An 18,990-nucleotide genomic window follows, 5' to 3' on the forward strand; every position below is an offset into this window, starting at 1 on the left:
TTTCCCAACACCTTTTTAGCTGCGAAAAATGTTAATGACTTTTACACCAATGATTTAAAAAATAAAAGTCGGTGACTGATTTATATTGATGACTTTTAAAAGTAAAAGTCACTGACTGATTTTTATTGATGACTTTTATAAATAAAAGCCTTCAATAACTATTATCTAAGACATATAATATAATAATCGAAAATAGTTGTTATTTTGGATTTATAATAAAAAAAAAATCAAAAGGAATGTTATTTTTTTTAATTTTGCATAAAAATTGCAAATAAAAATTTATTTTCAAATTTGAGTCTCGCTGAAAAAAGAAATCGATTGGTATGTATCACTTAGTTCTAGAACATTTCCTTCATAGTGAATTTTTCCGTGACAGTTTTCATCAATAACTGTTATGTTCGGTCCCTGCAAAAAGCTACATAAGAGCTTCTTCAGAACATAGTTTCTCAATTTAACATGAATCGCCCAGTTATTGCAGCAGCCCCCTCACACAATGGTTTCAACCGAGAGCAGCTGATGGACATTCTATCAAAACAAATTAAAAAATTTGTGCATGCACCTGAAGAAGGCAATACGTTCGAAACTTGGTATACAAGGTATCAACACATATTCGAAGAAGATGCTAAACAACTCAGATAAAACTAGGCTTTTGCTACGTAAGCTCAGTTCCGCAGTTTACCAGCAGTATGCACATATAATATTGCCGGCCAAACCAAACGAAATTGATTTCAACGCCACAGTAAGTAAGCTAACATCCATGTTTGGAGAAAAACAATCGCTCTTCGGCACTCGTTATAAATGCTTTCAAACAGTAAAAAATGGTTTGGAAGACTACACATTCTACATAGCAAGAGTTAATCGACAGTGTGAAAAATTTCTGCTAGATAAATGCAGCAGTGATAACCTAAAATGCTTAATATTTGTAAGCGGCCTACAATCTAAAAAGATGCAGTTTTTGGTAATGAAATTCTTAAAATGCTGGATGAAAAAAAAAACCAGTAAACCAGTTTCTTTAGATTTGATTTTTTTTTTGCGGAACTTCAACGAACACTTCTACGACATTAAAATGATTGGAAATACTTCATCGATTACGCATGCAGTTCGTACGCAGGCAAACCAGAGCCAAAAACTGCATACTCTAGAAAATCTGAATAAAAAATTAAAAACAATTTGTTGAAAATCTTTTGACCTTATGTGAACTTTATATAAAGTGTGAAACTTTGATTTATATGGTTTATATTATGGAATGAGCTATATTTTCATAAATAATTAAGGCAAGAAATTGTTCACAAAAATAGTTGTGAATATTATATTAGAACAACGTGTACACTTTCATGTGTCGCCTAGTGTAAGTGTCGAGAAGAAAGCAGAGCACAAGCTTGTAGAAATTTTGTCGACACAACACTCAAGTCAAGCATAGCAGAAGCTTGTACATGCAGTATTGGCCAATACGGTATTACCAAGGTGTATTTGTGGAGCAACGTTGGAATTAATCTGGAGTTGCAGTCGCCATACTTTGAATACAACATACCTGGGGGAGCAACCTGACTTTTAGAGACTATAGGGTCTCCTGCAAAAAAAAAAAAAATCTATTACTAACTGGTCATACTTATGACACAAGGCAGCTCTTCAAAATCTAAGCGTACCGGTCTAATCGATTTTGGATAATTTTGATTCTTACTTATGCCGAATTTCCACTAGGCATTAAAAAACAAAATTTGTAATTACAGTGTTGAGCATTAAAAAATAACCTGGTCATTACGTTCATATAAATAGTCGTTATGTCTGTTTCCACATAGCATATTTCAATTGGCATACATTTTGTGCAATTTCAATGCCTGGTGGAAATTCGACATTAGTCTATAACTACGGGTCATTAAATTTTTGTATCATAGACTCGGTTTAAGTAGAACATATTTATATTGCACTTATACATACATATCAAGTGCCACTGTTATTGGTTTTAAAATATGTATATTATAAATTTGTATATGTTTGATAATTTGTATGTATATGTAAATGTATGTTTCAAATGTGATTTAAATATTTCCCTGCTGTCTAAATTTTGCGAGTTGCACTCTTAGGTCAGGCTCAATTTTGCATTAATACACTTAGATATATGTTTTGATTCAAAATTCATTAAACTTCAATATGTTTTCTATACACTACACTGTTTGCTCTTTCAGATTTGAATCGGTTATATGCATTTAGTTTGTATTTTAAAAATATTCGTTTATCAAATATTTAGTATGTATTTGTTGTCCTCTATGTCTGTTAAAGGCCAGTATGCAGTTCTCAAGAAAAGCAAAAACTCCATATAAAATGACGTACAAGAAATGGCTAAGAAATTTTCTTGTGGCAAATTTCTTTAAGACAGTATGCAGTTCTTAAGTAATTTGCTACGCTTTCTACTACGGTTTTGTAAAGTAAGCACAAGTAAAGAGCACATGGGAAACCATGTTTGCAACAGAAATATATGCCCGTTCCATTATTTCTTGAGGAAAGAGTGAGGCAACAGGCTGTGAAGTATCAAAAAATGTCAAAATTCCTTGGACACACACACGAAATAATGACAATTTTTTTTTGACCGTTTTCTTGAGAGCTGCATATTGGCCTTAAAAAATGAATATTTATGTATGTATGTGCTTTTCCACTGAATAAGTATGTATATATTTTATACATAGCGTATATGCTTATGTAATTATTTTGTTTGTAAATAGATCTTCGGTTATATAGGGTAGTGCACAGCCATTAAAATAGTGTATTATATGTTGTGCACTTTTACATAACAATTTCAATATTAAAAGCTTTTTGAAATGTTTACGGACGTATTCCTAAACGTATAAGGCATCAAACTACAGTGTATGAAGATGGATTTCCAATAGCGCAACTAAGTTCCTATTCGGGATTTAACCGTGGTTGCACAAGTTGGAAATTTCCATCAATTTGCATTGATGCATTTTTGAACAGGGGAAACCTGCCCTAGTTGCGCATAATTGGAAATTGCCATACCAATATTGGTTAAAAAATAAATGTTGCGGTTGCTTTGCATTAATACCTTTGGGAATATTATCCATGTACTATTTTGTATATATTCCACATAAGTTTCGAATTTTCTTAGTGCGCATTTACACTGCGCACACTGTAAGTTATATGTAGTATATATTTATAACTACATATTTAATAAATCGTTGCCTACATATACATACATATATATAAAGTTATGTAACATTTTAAAGCTTATTTTCTTGTTGCATACGGCTTATATGTAGTAATAACTGGCCCTTTGACATGCATAATTTGTTATACTTCTAAACATTCGCTTGTAACTTTTTTGCATACATATTTTAAATACATTTACATATGTCCATATGTATATTTTTTATAAAACTAGTTAAAATTATATAAAAACCTAAGTCATATAAACTAGTTGAACATATAGTCACACACATTTGACACTTAAATCTAAATTAAAAGCATGCTTAGGTACCATCCTAAAACTACATAATAATGCAATTGATAAAACGTTTAACAAATATTTGTTAAAACATATCTAAATACATACATAAATACAATATACAATATTACGTACATAAATACATATAAAATAAGCAATTAAAATTGTATAAAAAAGCTATTGGCACAATTATTAAGGTTATTATGCTATTCTTAGTGGGTTTGTTACACACGCAATTTCAATTGATTCATTTGTATTTGCGTTTTTTATTTGAGGCGCTCCATTTACAGCCGCAAATTCGTATTTTTCCCTCCTCTTTCTTATTCACTTAAGAATCTTCGCCAGAGAAGAGCGACTCTTGCTCAGCTGTTGGCGCTAGCGCTCTAGCTCTGGCATTACTCTCCAGATCATCATCCACTAAACTTGAAATATCCGATGCAATTGAATGTTGGTCCAGTGAGTTCGCAACATAAATTACATAATTGTAATATCAAAGTTCATCGCTAATCGGCGGATGCTCATGAACGTACTCTTTGGGAAAGTAGCCGACCTAAAAGGCATTTATAAGAGTTAAGCTAAATTGTGTAAAGTAATATGGGGAGTGACGAGTTTCGAAGACATTAGTAGTAGCTTATTTTGTCATTGGAGTTTTCCTTTGCTAGTGCTTAAGTTAATGTTTTGTTGCCTAAATAAGTCAAACTATAAAGGGCATCACTCTTTTTTTTATTTATAAATAATAAATTGCTTATTATACCTTAAATGATTGCGACAAATTTTTTTATAAATTTCCGCTTAGTACGTTACAGATGAAAATTAAGTTCCTTAAACCTTCTCTGGCACCAAAAATTTTTCACTTATCGGTACTCAAAGTACGTCGACTGTTCTATGAAAACCTGTGATTTCGACACAAAACAGGTTTGAGGCTAAGTATATGCTATTGCTTCTGTTTTTTGGGGTTTCTGGCAAATTCACGCTCTCGTCAGCCAAATTCCTTAAAATACGCTCAAATTTCGTAATGTCGTTTCAAAAAACCTTTTGATACGAATTTTAACGATAAAGGGTATAAGTTTTATATTTAATTGATTTGCTTTCAATGGTAAATTGCTTTAAGTCTAAGTACTGATCTTTCCTATGAAAGATCTTTAATGTATGTATGTATGTAGATTAAAAAGTTGTATTGTGTTATACTCCAGATTTTTCGCTTTTTTTTTTTATTTTCACGGAGAATAGTGCAGTTTCTATTTCTACGTATCACCACATAAATAAAATTATGATCAAATATTTATACTTACTTTAGGGAAAATAAAACGCCCGTTTGTTTTCCGGAGGCTTTTTAAAATTGCAGCTAGGACACTTTATATCATAAATTTCAGCGACTATTCGGTCCACGTTTGAAATGTAGGAAAAAATTGGCCGTAACAATTGGCAAAAAAATTTTAGATTACGTATAGTTAAAAGCGGTAGGTGTTTACCAGTTCGCACAGCTTTTCAATTTCGGCTACAGTAGCTTTTATTAGAGCAGTTATCTGCGTATGAACCGATAGAGGAAAGAAGAATGAATGTGGCGAAAAACGCAATAGAACGCAACAGAGGGATGCTGCTGGAAATAAGCTTATAATTGAGGTGCCCTAGAAATAGAAACGGTAAGGCATGCTTACGCTGGTCTTTAGATTGGCATAAACTGAGCGTAGTGCATTCATATTAGCTGAGAACTAAAAAGCATTATCAAAACGTATGTTTACATTACATCTGCGTAGAGAACAACGCAGTAAAACCTGAGATGATTGATCTTTGAGAAAAAATTGCAGTAATATTTTTTCTTATACTATTCTACTTCTGCAAAATGGACTGACTTCATGTCTCGTTCACAGAGCGAATGTAGATGGTACTTCCTGCTAATTAGCAAGCACTGAATTCCTCCTATTGAACAACTAAACTCTTGGCTTACTTTGCACGTTTAGATTCATTTCCTATAAGAACTGTACATATTTAAGAAAACATTTGGTGGTGTCATTATTGCCTTCATTCCTTTTTTACAAGCTTTATCAAGATTTTCTCAAACCCTTAAATTCTAAGTTATTTTCAGAACCTTGCTTAAAAAACATACTATATATAAAAAAAAACATGTCTAATATGAAACTTGAATAAATACCTTAAAAAGTATGAGTTTTATGAATTAAGGAAGAAGCATTATGAGGAGGCCTTCAATTTTTGTCAATCCTTACACAAAAGAAAAGAGAAAGGAATGCAGAGTGGAAGGCCTTTTGACTCTCAACAAGGCCTTTTGGAAGGGCTTTTAGCTCATATGTACAGGCTAATTAAACCAATATACTTACAAAATTAAGATAATAAAAATTTATGAAAAATAAACACTTCAAATCATCGCCTAAGAAGTAAGGTTAAGTTACTTATACCCTTACTCTTACTATTATTGCAACAAAATGTATACCAAAACATTTACAAATTCCTGAATAAGCTAACGTTAATTTGTTTGTACATCTACATGTACATATCAGTAAGTCTGACCATTTTCTATTGTGCAATTAAAAAATTGCATATAAAATATTCAACAAATTTTTCCCACTCTATTGTATTAAGATAAAAATTAGTGTAAACACTTACCGTATCACCAATTTTTCCACGCCACCAACCTTTACTATCACCATCTTTGCCAATGACCAGCACTTGACAGCCAGTCTTAAGCTGCAATTGATTGCTGCCTTTGGGCTCAAAATCATAAATGGCAGTAGCTATTACTTCGCGGAAGGGCCACTGCAGCGATTGATTAAGACTAAAACGAGATAGAGAAGGTAGTATGTATACGATATGGATCCAGACTTTTTTCATTATGTGTGGTATAAAATGTTGATCCACTCACCCTGCAAAATTTTCGCCCAAATCGTTGCGTTCATAGTACGAAACTAGTTCGACAATAGTTTTAAAATGACGTCTCGATGAAAGGCAGTAGAGTACTGTATCGCCATCGGGCTCTTGATTGATTTTCATATGTTTAATAACATGATCATCGGTTCTGAAAGGTTAGAATTGGAAATATGTTGAAAATGAATCGAAATTTTTGTAATTTAGCAACACTCACTTCAAACTCAGCGCATACATAGTCTCGTGTGGATTGGATGCACCTTGAGGGCGCACGCGCAGCAAATAAGTACCTACACGACGATTTTCAAGACGGGAAGCAGCCGTATCACGATCCATTGTGCCCACAAACCTGAAAAAGAGTCAAAATATATTGAATATACATACATACATATGCACATATGTGAGCCGTTTATTTTGATAGTGGCATAAGCCACTTCACACCTCTAGTGCGTAAATGAATGACTGCATTTTTAACAATTGCTTACCAATTAAACTCTGAAAGTTGCCGATCGCAGACTGGTGGCGGAANCATACATATGCACATATGTGAGCCGTTTATTTTGATAGTGGCATAAGCCACTTCACACCTCCAGTGCTTAAATGAATGAATGCATTTTTAACAATTGCTTACCAATTAAACTCTGAAAGTTGCCGATCGCAGACTGGTGGCGGAATACTAAGCGGATTTTGTTTGCAACGACCCGTCGACGATATGCAACCTTTGTGCACGGCAATTTCGCAAACCTTGCAGCGGTAACCCTGATGTATGCGCCCTTTTAAAAATTTCGAACAATGCCTGCATGTTGTAGGCNATACTAAGCGGATTTTGTTTGCAACGACCCGTCGACGATATGCAACCTTTATGCACGGCAATTTCGCAAACCTTGCAGCGGTAACCCTGATGTATGCGCCCTTTTAAAAATTTCGAACAATGCCTGCATGTTGTAGGTGCATCAAATGTATAAATTTCCATTTTATGATCAGTATTGCGACAACCAGGTGGGTCTAAGTTTTCCCTTTAGCACCAAAAAAAAAACATAAAATAAAACAAAACTAAGAAATTTACCTAAAACATATATAAATATACACCCAACTTACATTGCTTCAGTGAGCGCTTTGCGCCACTTATCCCGCTCGGGTTCCGATTTCAAATAAAGCGTGAAAGCGGTTTTGGCAGACTTACGCGCCAACAGCAATTGGCACTTGAAGCGTGTATCCCGCCCTAAGGTTCGCCGCGTATGACTTTGTTCCACCCGATAATCGGAGAGGTAGTGCGAGTCACGGTATGTATACTGCATATCGCCCATTTTAGTATGAAGCGGCTTCACTAAAATCAATATTTTATCGAAAACGAATGCGTAACGTAACTTCGTCTTCTGATCTTCATGCGCTTTTATATGTAATTCACCATCCAGTAGCAGGCGACCATATTGTAGCAGATCATTACTGCCATTTGGTAGCAGATGCAGGTCGATTATGCTGTCCTGTAGCGCGGGAATTTAAACAAATAGAAATGTGATCTTCACGATTATCGCATACGCACTTACTTTAACTTTCTGTATAATTACTAAGTGGTCCGAATCACGTTTTACTTCGTTAATATATTGTGACACATCGATCATTGCTTCTTTGGCACGCTCCAACGCCCGATAATCCTCGTGCACCTATAAACATGAGATTATAAAGTTGGTAAGCTGCTCCTACAGTAAAAGTAATAACTTTTAAACTGTTAAATTTACGTACCGGTGAGGTTTCTTTGACTAGCTTATCTAACAGTAAATGGTATTTTAGAATTCGCTGCATAGGTACGGATAAAATATCACGCAGTTGCAATTTGCCCACATTATATTCTCGTTCGCATTGCTAGAAAATAAAAATATTCAATTCAAAGAAATTTATACAAATTTTTAAAGTTTATTGACAGTTTTTATGGCCTTTTTCAGTTTAAGGAAACATTACCATTAACTTTTACTGAAACACAAAACTGACCTGTACAAGCTGTTCGATAATCTGGTTCTTCTTGCATACATCAGCAAGCACATCTATGGCACCCAACAGACACGAACAGTAATCTCCATAGAGCAGGAATGGTTCGCGAAATTCCAAAAACACCTGACTCATTTTCAGTTTGGTATTTGGCAAAAGAGATTCACGTAGTTTTTCGAGGAACCTTGTGTGTATATCAGCGAGTTCCTGTAATTCCAAAAATTAAAAAAATTAAAAATATAGGAAAATAAAATATTGTAACTAACGCGTATGCGCGGAAATATTTGTTTGATTTCCTCTGGATTCAGGTAACGTTCAAGTGGCGCCATAAATTTCGTCTTTAACGCATTAAGCACATCCAAATAATTCGATTCGGTATCGATCAGTTCACGTATGACATAGTCGCGTTGCTCAAAACTGGTCGCCGAAGAGATCTACATAAGTGCGATTTAGAAAAGTATATTAGGAAATTCAGAGTTTTTCTTACATTTTTCTACAAATTCATGCAGGCAATGCACAAAAATCATGCAACATAGTAAAAGTTATAAAAAAATAGAATGTATGTATTTATATGTATGAATTATGAATTTTGAAAACTAAATAATAATCAAGTAAACGTAAAAGCAACGTAAAATGTATACCTGACTTCTACTGTTCCTTTGTAAGGCACACAAGTCTTGATAGACTTCCTCCTCTTTGGTATTGATATGATCATTGTGGCATGCATTATTGTCGGTGGTGCTGTAGTTCATCAATTCGTCAAATTTTAGCGTCAAACCAAGAAAATTAAAGGCACCAATCCAATTTTGTAAAAACCACAAGAAAAAACAAAAACAAAAATTAAAACTATAACCAAAACTAATGCTTAATTCATAAATATACACTTAAGTTTCTAAATTTAAAAAAAATAATAATTTAACTGAACATTTTTATATACAAAATTAACAGCTAATTCTTTTTTAGCAAAAACAAATAGTAAATAAGTGTGTTGGTGTTGGTTGATTTTTCCGACAGGGTGGTAACATGATTTATTTTGAAACGAATTTCGTTCCGTGACTAGGGATGCCGGAAATTCGTTCCAAAATAAATCAGTAAATAAGTGTTTTTTTTTTTGTGATAAGCTCTATGAGAAAACAAATTATCCCAAATTGGTTCAATAAATTAAGCTAAACTACTGTAAAACACTGCAAATTAATTTAGCGGGAGGTTTTAATTAGCTCGTATTGTCGTATATCGCTAGCTTAGAGTGAAAAGTTGCTAAGTCCACTTTTTATTTAATGAAAGCAAAATTTTCTAAGTGCATAAAAGCACCGAAGTTCTGATAAGGCCAAAATAGTACGAAATATTTGAGTAAAGATCGAATCCCGCTGATTCGTATGGAGTTTTACTTTGCTTTAAACAGGCAAAATGTTGCATTCAAATTTTGCGAAATACTTGAAGCTAATGGCTATTAGAAGTTTTTTCCCTCCCTAAGGATTAAAAATTAACGATTAAAATGTTAATAGCGATTGACGATTAAAATTACTTAATCGTAATCACCGGAACGGTTAATGATTAAATTCCTATAAATCTATGGTAAGTCCTAGCTACCTCAAACTTGCACTTTGTTATACTAAAATTGAGTGGGCTAAAAAACTGCGTACTGAACTTTTTTCTAAAGTGTGTAAATAAAAAGCGCAATATTTGGATGAAAATTTGAAGAAGTTTCTTTGACAAAAGGTGGCATCTTTTGCCAGAAATAACATTTCCAGCAGAAGAAAAAACTCTTTCTGACGATGCGCTAGTTGAAGGAGTGGCTATTACTCTACGACTGCGTTTATGCAGCAGCGGCATTTCGCATTTGTGTACCTCCCACCAATTAATTATATCGAAGTCCGTATGAAAATATACCTCAATATTTTCATATCGCCGCAGCTCTGCAATAGCTTTATCAGTTCTGCTAACAAAGGTAGGTTGTTTAAGAAGACCTGAAAACAGCTCAAAGTTGTCTGAAGGTAACAAAGGTGTATCCGCAATTTGTGGTTCCGTTGTACTGTCAGAATTCTCAGTTAACGTTCTCATAATTTGTAAACATTTCACTTTTGTGTACCTTTGCTCAGATTCGGTAAAGTTCTTGAGCTCTTTTGCTGGCGGGTATAAAAAAGCACAATTTTGTGCAAATCTGTTAGTTTTCAACAGCAACTGTTTTTAAATAATAAAGCAACTTATTTTTCAAATCCCTTATAAAGCCGATGTCTTCTGAGGTAACATTGCATTTCTTTTGTAGACTAGTTATATAAATGTACGTCAGGTGCATAACTAAATAATTTAGTAAAACTAATATATTTAAAACAAGTAAGAAAGTCTAAGTTCGGGCGGAGCCGAACATTAAATACCCGGCGCAAGTATTAAATANAAATATTGAAATTTCAAGCATTTCTGAAATTTACCGTTATATGAAAAGCGGCCGTAATTTTAGTTCGATTTCAATAATTTTCTTCTTTCTTTCTTTCTTTTGCTTCTATGTGGCAAGTACAATAACCACACCGAGTTTGGTACAAATTGGTAGAACGGTTACCGAGATATATATATATGATCATAAGTGGGCGGTGCCACGCCCATTTTCCAAAATTTTATCATAAACGTATTTCTTGGTAAAGAATTGTTGCAAGCATCAATTTTGAATACACTAGCTTCAATATTTACCGATTTATCGAAGATTTCGTATTTCTCTAAATTACCGGGCGTGGTTATTGTCCGATTTTAAAAATTTTCGGCCATTTCGTAGGTTATGTCAAGGCCACCAATTGTGCCAAGTTTGGAACCATAAGTGGGCGTGGTTACGCCCATTTTCCAAACATTTATAATATTCTTATTTCTCGTCTAAAACTTATTGTAAATATCAATTTTGAGTGAATATTCTTCAGTAGTTACTAAAATATCGCAGTTTTCGTATTTCTGAAAATTACCGTTATATGGGAGGTAGGCGTGGTTATTGTCCGATTTTGCCCATTTTCAATACCATCCTACGTCCTACCGTCCTACGGCAGAAAGAAGTGCACGTACCAAGTTTCGTTAAGATATCTCAATTTTTACTCGAGTTATCGTGTGCACAGACGGACGGACGGACAGACAGTCACCGCTTAATCGATTTCTCTTTTCATTCTGATCATTTATGTATACATTTGTCTATATCTATCTCGATTCGTTTTGCCTGTTACAAACAACCGTTATGTGAACAAAGTTATAATACCCTTGTGCACAAGTGCGCTCGGGTATAAAAATACTTCATCAATATCCATTTTTTTCAAAATTGTCGTATTTTCTACTAATTGTTTGAAGTCAATGAGTGTCATTCGATTGCTCGACTTGCTTTTCATCACAGCATTTTTCACTCGCTTGACTTGATTTGGCCATCGATGCCATATTTGAAATCAAATGAGTACACTGCAGCTAAACATTGATTTCAAAACTAACTATAAATCTCACTGTTTGTACGGTGTTTCTCACTAACCTTATAGAGTTCACAGCAATGAGTTCATACTGTTTAGATGGAAGTGAGTAAACTCATGCTGTTGTCTGGTACAAACATACTACGTAGAATTTATACACGAAGTATAATTTTAAAAAATAAATGAAGTGTGTTAAAAAAAATATTTCTTGGCAGGAAATAGTTGCATAAAAAGAAAAAGTTTAAAACATCTTGCTTTAGTGGAAAGCACCATTTTGGGCTTATCGACGAGGACAAAAATCCACACATGATGATTCGATGGCTAAAGGGATGCAGTTACCGCAGAGCACATATGTACGTGTAAAAGGCGGAAAGTCGGAGCTGGAATAACAGATGACTCTTCTGGATATCGTTGTTGTAACAGCATACTAATTTCTCTACGGGTTTTTGGGGAATGATGCTGTAGCGATAGTGAGCCAGATATGAATCTGGGCCGTTCCGGTTACGTAGACCCGACTGTCACGGGAACCTCTGGGTATTGTCGCCGCGGCGACGTCGAGTTTAAGTGTAACAGACATGATTACAACGACCAAGAGTATANAATCTCAGTAAACAAATGAACAGAGACCGTATGTACAAACATATCGTCATTTAAAGTACAAAAGCGCGTATCAAGATAATGCAAAGCCGCGTAAGTGAGGTTGCATTAATTATTTTCTAGAGTATGGCTAGTATATTTCAGGACGAATGGATAAGGATTGAGCCAAGAGCTTGTGTGAGCAAATCGAATTTTTGGCAGCAAATGTCAGTTGCGCGATTTTGCAGAACGACGATACGCGGTTTTGCAATTTAACGACGTTATATATGTATCCATATACGTTCTCAATCCCAGCTGAGCGTTTTTACGTTCTTTACCAGCAGAAGCGACCCTGTTATGCAAATATGCCTCCAAAACGTAATGTCAAAAAAATGCATGCGGATTATCTTTGCTAACGATTCTGACAGCTAAGTTCTCGAAATTCCACATTTGATAGAAAAGTGCATCGCAGATTCCATGAAAATCATACAAAAATAAAATTATAACAATAAACAATTAAGTTTGGATAAACTGCAACTATAGATGTAATAAGAATGTAATGCTGCATTAGTTGACGATGGAATTACACTCCTATGCGAAACGAAAAGTGGCGAAAAAATGTGAGCTGAAAAATCACCAATTGTAAAGTGTACATAATTTATAATTTCCCGAATTCCGAAATGTACTTTTGCAGGGTCTACTGATCAGAAGAGGCAACTTGTTGAAGCTCGCATCGGTCATGATGGGCTTTTCACGAACATGCCAACCGCTAGCGTTGCGCCTTGGANACTGCCAACAACTGTTTTCTGACTGCGTGTCTTCCTATCGCACCTCGTACACAAACCAGGGGCGCTGCTAATCTCAGTAAACAAATGAACAGAGACCGTATGTACAAACATATCGTCATTTAAAGTACAAAAGCGCGTATCAAGATAATGCAAAGCCGCGTAAGTGAGGTTGCATTAATTATTTTCTAGAGTATGGCTAGTATATTTCAGGACGAATGGATAAGGATTGAGCCAAGAGCTTGTGTGAGCAAATCGAATTTTTGGCAGCAAATGTCAGTTGCGCGATTTTGCAGAACGACGATACGCGGTTTTGCAATTTAACGACGTTATATATGTATCCATATACGTTCTCAATCCCAGCTGAGCGTTTTTACGTTCTTTACCAGCAGAAGCGACCCTGTTATGCAAATATGCCTCCAAAACGTAATGTCAAAAAAATGCATGCGGATTATCTTTGCTAACGATTCTGACAGCTAAGTTCTCGAAATTCCACATTTGATAGAAAAGTGCATCGCAGATTCCATGAAAATCATACAAAAATAAAATTATAACAATAAACAATTAAGTTTGGATAAACTGCAACTATAGATGTAATAAGAATGTAATGCTGCATTAGTTGACGATGGAATTACACTCCTATGCGAAACGAAAAGTGGCGAAAAAATGTAAGCTGAAAAATCACCAATTGTAAAGTGTACATAACTTATAATTTCCCGAATTCCGAAATGTACTTTTGCAGGGTCTACTGATCAGAAGAGGCAACTTGTTGAAGCTCGCATCGGTCATGATGGGCTTTTCACGAACATGCCAACCGCTAGCGTTGCGCCTTGGAAGTAAGTAGCGATTGACCTAGGTTTGTACATAGCACATAAACTTTTTTTATTATGTCTAGGAAAATTGTGAGTTTGGCCAAGTTGGATGACTACAATGTGTTTTTTGTGCGAAAGCAATGGTCGAATATGGTTAACAAATACAAGCAATACAAGGTACCTAGGATTAAGAATTCTGAATTCTTAGTGTTAACGCTATNGTTTGAAGAATATAATAGTATTTTCGAAACAAGTAGCTAGAAAAAAACTAAAAATGGGAGTCGATAGAGCTGTTTGGGCTGATTATAACGGAACTCAAATTTACTTGCAGAAATTANAAGCAATACAAGGTACCTAGGATTAAGAATTCTGAATTCTTAGTGTTAACACTATTCTGATTAGCATACAAACGTGCTTTTTTACTTGTATATATATATATATATATATGTATGTATATTCTTCTCCTGCAGCAAAATCGTCTGGATATCATACCGAACGGATCCCAAGATGAAGAAATAGAAAAAATCACGCAGGAATGGGAATTTTTCGAACCAATACACCGCTTTATGTCACACAAAACCACAAATTTGCATTCGTATGCGCTACCAATAACTATACGACTACCATTGCCGACATCAGCACGTGAGGATTTACAAGGCAATCATAGTTCAAATTCCTCCGCAGATGGTCTTGACGCATTCAGTACCGATACAAATGATGATTTGAACAACTCAAATGACGCCATCGAGCTTAAGATGCAACCAAATACTGATCATGATTTTTATACAAAGAAAAATGCCATGCCATTGAATTATTTCGCTGATGTAAGCAATGATACACAAGAATCCATGTTCGTAGAACAGCCTATCACTTGCAATGGTGTAACTGAAGGTATGGAACAAGTAAGATTGCATGTAGCAGGTGAACAAATTGTGGAAATGAAAATGGAACCACAAACCGATACAGAGAAGACTGCAGAGCAAGTACAACAACAAACTTATATTGATACAAATATGCACCAAATGCCCAGCACATCTGGTAGCCGCCTTAGGAATTGTCAAAGTCGCGTAACAAAACGGCAACTTAGTGAAAGAGATCGTTACTATCGACATAAGCGACGCTTTAATCGCCGTCTGGAGAAACGTTTCGATGCAATTCTAAATGTATTTGGACAGATAGTAAATGCAGAGTATCCAAATATCAATATAAGTCCTATAATGGGCGCAGCAATGCAAAGTGGTACGTTGGTAAATCAACTGTTCAAAAGCGAGGATGACAATGATAGTGCTGATGAGGAGAACGAATCCTCAACCGATACGGAACAAATGCAATGTACCACCGCCGTAGCAGATGAAACTAATGAGGAATTAAACAAAGATATACGACAAGAACACCAGTCAAAGAAAATGTGAATAGAAAGGAAGAACGAGTAGTATTCATCAATGGATTATGCTGTTGAGAAAGGGAATGTTTGAAGAATATAATAGTATTTTCGAAACAAGTAGCTAGAAAAAAACTAAAAATGGGAGTCGATAGAGCTGTTTGGGCTGATTATAACGGAACTCAAATTTACTTGCAGAAATTAAAACTAAGCGAGATGGCGAAGGTCAAATTTCGAAATTTGCTGTTGAAAAACCGTAATATCTCAAAAACTAGTAAAGCGTTTGTAAAAGTTAATATACAGTTTTAAGAAAAATGAATACACCTTTCTTTTGGTGTGCATTTCTTGTACCTTGCGTTTCTAATTTCTGATAAAAATTTGTTTATATAAAAAATATATGAAAAAGTTCCATTTAAACTGCCTTTTCTTCGAAACTAGCCTTATTAGGACACTGTTGTCGTACTTTTGGTATAAAGAAAATTAATTTCCCTTTCGTTTGATATGCGTATGTCTATACCCAAGTTCTCGGTGCAAATCTTATATATAAAAATAAGTGCACGTTTTTGGTGTGACCTCATAACTTGAGAACGGGTTCACCGAATTCAACCAATTTTATATTTTATGTGGCATATTCGATCTATCATGCAGATGGTTTATGCGAAGTTTGCCCGAATTCGGAAAAGGGGGCGTGACACCACCCGTACTAACTAAAATATGATAATAAGTGAACGTTTTTGGTGTGACCATATAACTTGAGAAGGGCTTCACCGAATTCAACCAAATTTATGCGGCATATTCGGGCTATCATGCAGATAGTTTATGTGAAGTTTGCTTGAATTCGGAAAAGGGGGCGTGGCGCCTCTATTTTATATATAAAAATTTGTGAATTAGCTTATAAATTGAGAACGGCTTTACCGAATTCAACCAAATTTATACGGCATATTCACGCTATCATGCAGATGGTTTATGTGAAGTTTGCCCTAATTCGTAAAAGGGGGTGTGGCACCTCCCATACTAACTAAAATTTTTATGTTGTATATCACTTGAAATATTTGTGGTAGAGTACTGGAAATTGGTATAGAGATATATCAAATAATTCCATACTCATGGAGAAAAATGGGCGGTATTGGAAAAGAGGGCGTGGCACCTCCCATCTTATATATAAAAAATAAGTGCAAGATTTCAACCAAATTTATACGGCATAGTCGGGCCATTATGCAGATGGTTTGTGTTAAGTTTCCCCGAATTCGGAAAAGGGGGCGTAGCACTATCCATACTAACAAAAATTTTCATCTGGTATATCTCTTGAAATATTTGTGGTAGATTACTGGAAATTGGTATAGAGACATGAAATAATTCCGTACTCATGGAGAATNCTCCCATCTTAAATAAAAAAATTAGTGCACGAATTCTACCAAATTTAATATTATATATATATATATATATATATATATTCGGACTATCATGCAGATGTGTTATGTGAAGTGTGTCCGAATTCGGTCCAGCGGTTCATGATATATGACTGTTTATGTCTGTCACATGAACCACGTATATAGTACAAGAGCAGATATGAAAAATCGAAAACATAGTGACCAATTGTTGCTATGATGTGCTGTGTTTATTTTTTCTTCGGATAAATTAAGTCAAGTATAAACATGACTGCGATATAGTAAAAAATAAAAAAATAAAAAATTCCATATAGAAAAAATCCAGGATTTTTCAATATTTGGTGTAGAGAAGCACACCGGGGTACCGCTAGTAATTTTATATAAAATTTGTTTTCATAAACTTTTCAATGCTTATCCGACTATGCCATTCATACTTTTTCAGAGGGTGTATAACATAATCCAGACAATAAGACATATGCCATAAATTGCACACCACCTTTTGCAAAGAATTTAGGGAGTAGAATTCTCCTTTCTGTGTTTGACAAAAAAAGAGAGACTGAACACCTTTTGCAGAAATCATCTTTCTGCGTAGGCGGCATGCGGCCGCGCTTAGGGATTATAACCCTCACTAAGTAGAATACTCGTTTCTTTGTTGCCGAAGAAGAGGGGCTGAACACCTTTTGCACAGAACACCTTTCTGTCTAGGCTCTTTCAAAAATATACAATTTCATAAAATTTCAATGTCTATTTATCATATTGCTCGAGCGTTAGACGAACCCATACGCATAAGTAGCCCATTACGCCCATTTGGGTACTTAAAGTTGACATTAGGCGTGTTTTATTTGACGCGAAATTTAAGCTATTACCTTATTTTGTATGGAAGACTTGGCCAACATAACTATATTGGCAAAGTCTTCCATACAAAATAAGCTAATAGCTTAATTTTGTCGTCAAATAAAACACGCCTATTATAGACAATGTTTTTATACAAAAATAAAAATTTTTTAAAATGCTATAATAAAAAAATCAAAAAGAAAAATGTTTACATATTTTTTTGTATACGTTGCACATTAATGTAAAAAATGTACAATTAAAGCCCATAATAAGACGAAAGAAATACATTTTTTATCATTAAGTTTCGTTAAAAGGTTTCCAAGATACAGCACTTTAAAGAATGGTGACCGCGGTGACATGAAATGCCTCATATGATACATCAAACAAAAGAAAATCAAATATACATTTCAGAAAATATATTTATGAGCTATGTTAATAATGCGTTTTTTGGAAAAAATGTCTGCAATATAAAATTTGTATAGTATGTGTGCTCAGCATTTAAAACTCTATTAAACCCCATTCCTCGTTTTTCTCTATCGAAACGGTGGATATTCTTTACTTATGCCGTATTTTCTTATGTTTGAGTGTACGCCTATTATAAAACTGTTAAATTAACAAATACAAGTCGTCCTCGTATTAATTTAAACATTGCCTGAATCATATGTTGGGACTAGAATAGGCTCTCAAACTACATATACCTATGTAAGTGTAAGCCGTTGTTGTAGCGGCTTCAACAACCCTGCCTAGATTGGTCAGTATCTTAGTCGTTGTCGTCAAGCTCAACTAGCGGAAGACGCAAGAAGCGTGCATCTCCTATAGGGTCGGTCCACAGGGACAGAAGAGTTGCTGTGTAGGGTTTGTGGGCATGGGAAGAGATGTTTGAAGTAATGGGGTGTCTCTCCGCATGCTGGGCACTCATTGCGCACATCTGCATCTAGTCTGCTCAGGTATGAGTTCAACCTGCTGCAGTAGCCAGAGCGAAGTTGGGCTATTGTGGTCCGAATCTCCCGAGACAGATCCACGTCAGGTGGTTGTGTGCCCAGAGAGCCATTCACAGGGAGTCGGTCTCAAGGCCCCCGTTCGGGGCCTGTTGATATGCTGTCGGGTCCAGAGGCTGCTTTATGAACCTCTGGTTTTCGTCCGTGAGTTAGTATAGACGCCCTCTGGCATGCCTTGGAGAGGGCTCCTCTGTTTAGGTATCTACGTCTGTGGCTCCCTACTAGACTTAATAAATTGAATTGAATTGAATTGAATTGAATTGCTTGCAGAGCATTGTGTTGTGCTTTCTTATGGGGAACATTTGCGCAGCAGAAGACATCCGGTCTCTGCCCAGAGTGCTGTGTTTTAGGCCATCTGCAGCTTCATCCAGTGAGAACCTTGTTTCGGCTCTATTCTTTGTTGATAATTGCGGTTGTATGCGCAGAGAAGGAGAGCAGACTGTCGAAAGTTGCTCCGAGTAT

The 18,990-nt window shown here is 35.3% G+C and overlaps 2 protein-coding genes across 2 annotated transcripts in view; one reads left to right on the top strand and one right to left on the bottom strand.

Moving 5' to 3' along the window:
* Positions 1–2,643: 2,643 nt before the first annotated feature.
* Positions 2,644–18,990, bottom strand: part of Vav (Vav guanine nucleotide exchange factor) — a 64,022-nt gene continuing 47,675 nt past the window's right edge. The window contains exons 4-15 of the mRNA XM_017616761.1: positions 8,965–9,064; positions 8,590–8,757; positions 8,327–8,530; positions 8,081–8,200; positions 7,885–8,001; positions 7,436–7,821; positions 7,221–7,353; positions 6,969–7,081; positions 6,555–6,686; positions 6,336–6,488; positions 6,080–6,248; positions 2,644–4,007 (exon numbers count right to left, since the gene is read on the bottom strand). Coding sequence (XP_017472250.1) covers positions 3,948–4,007; positions 6,080–6,248; positions 6,336–6,488; positions 6,555–6,686; positions 6,969–7,081; positions 7,221–7,353; positions 7,436–7,821; positions 7,885–8,001; positions 8,081–8,200; positions 8,327–8,530; positions 8,590–8,757; positions 8,965–9,064 — 1,855 coding nt within the window. The 3' untranslated portion in view covers positions 2,644–3,947. The remainder of the gene's footprint in view (positions 4,008–6,079; positions 6,249–6,335; positions 6,489–6,554; positions 6,687–6,968; positions 7,082–7,220; positions 7,354–7,435; positions 7,822–7,884; positions 8,002–8,080; positions 8,201–8,326; positions 8,531–8,589; positions 8,758–8,964; positions 9,065–18,990) is intronic.
* Positions 13,541–15,725, top strand: LOC108363399 (uncharacterized). The gene is made up of 4 exons (XM_017616758.1): positions 13,541–13,783; positions 13,858–13,951; positions 14,011–14,104; positions 14,398–15,725. The coding sequence occupies exons 1-4, from the start codon at positions 13,741–13,743 to the stop codon at positions 15,337–15,339; spliced, it is 1,173 nt and encodes a 390-aa protein (XP_017472247.1). The 5' UTR covers positions 13,541–13,740; the 3' UTR covers positions 15,340–15,725.

Source organism: Rhagoletis zephyria, unplaced genomic scaffold (genome assembly GCF_001687245.7).
Source record: "Rhagoletis zephyria isolate East Lansing unplaced genomic scaffold, Rhagoletis_zephyria_1.1 Rzeph_scaffold_01267, whole genome shotgun sequence".
Taxonomy (NCBI): domain Eukaryota; kingdom Metazoa; phylum Arthropoda; class Insecta; order Diptera; family Tephritidae; genus Rhagoletis; species Rhagoletis zephyria.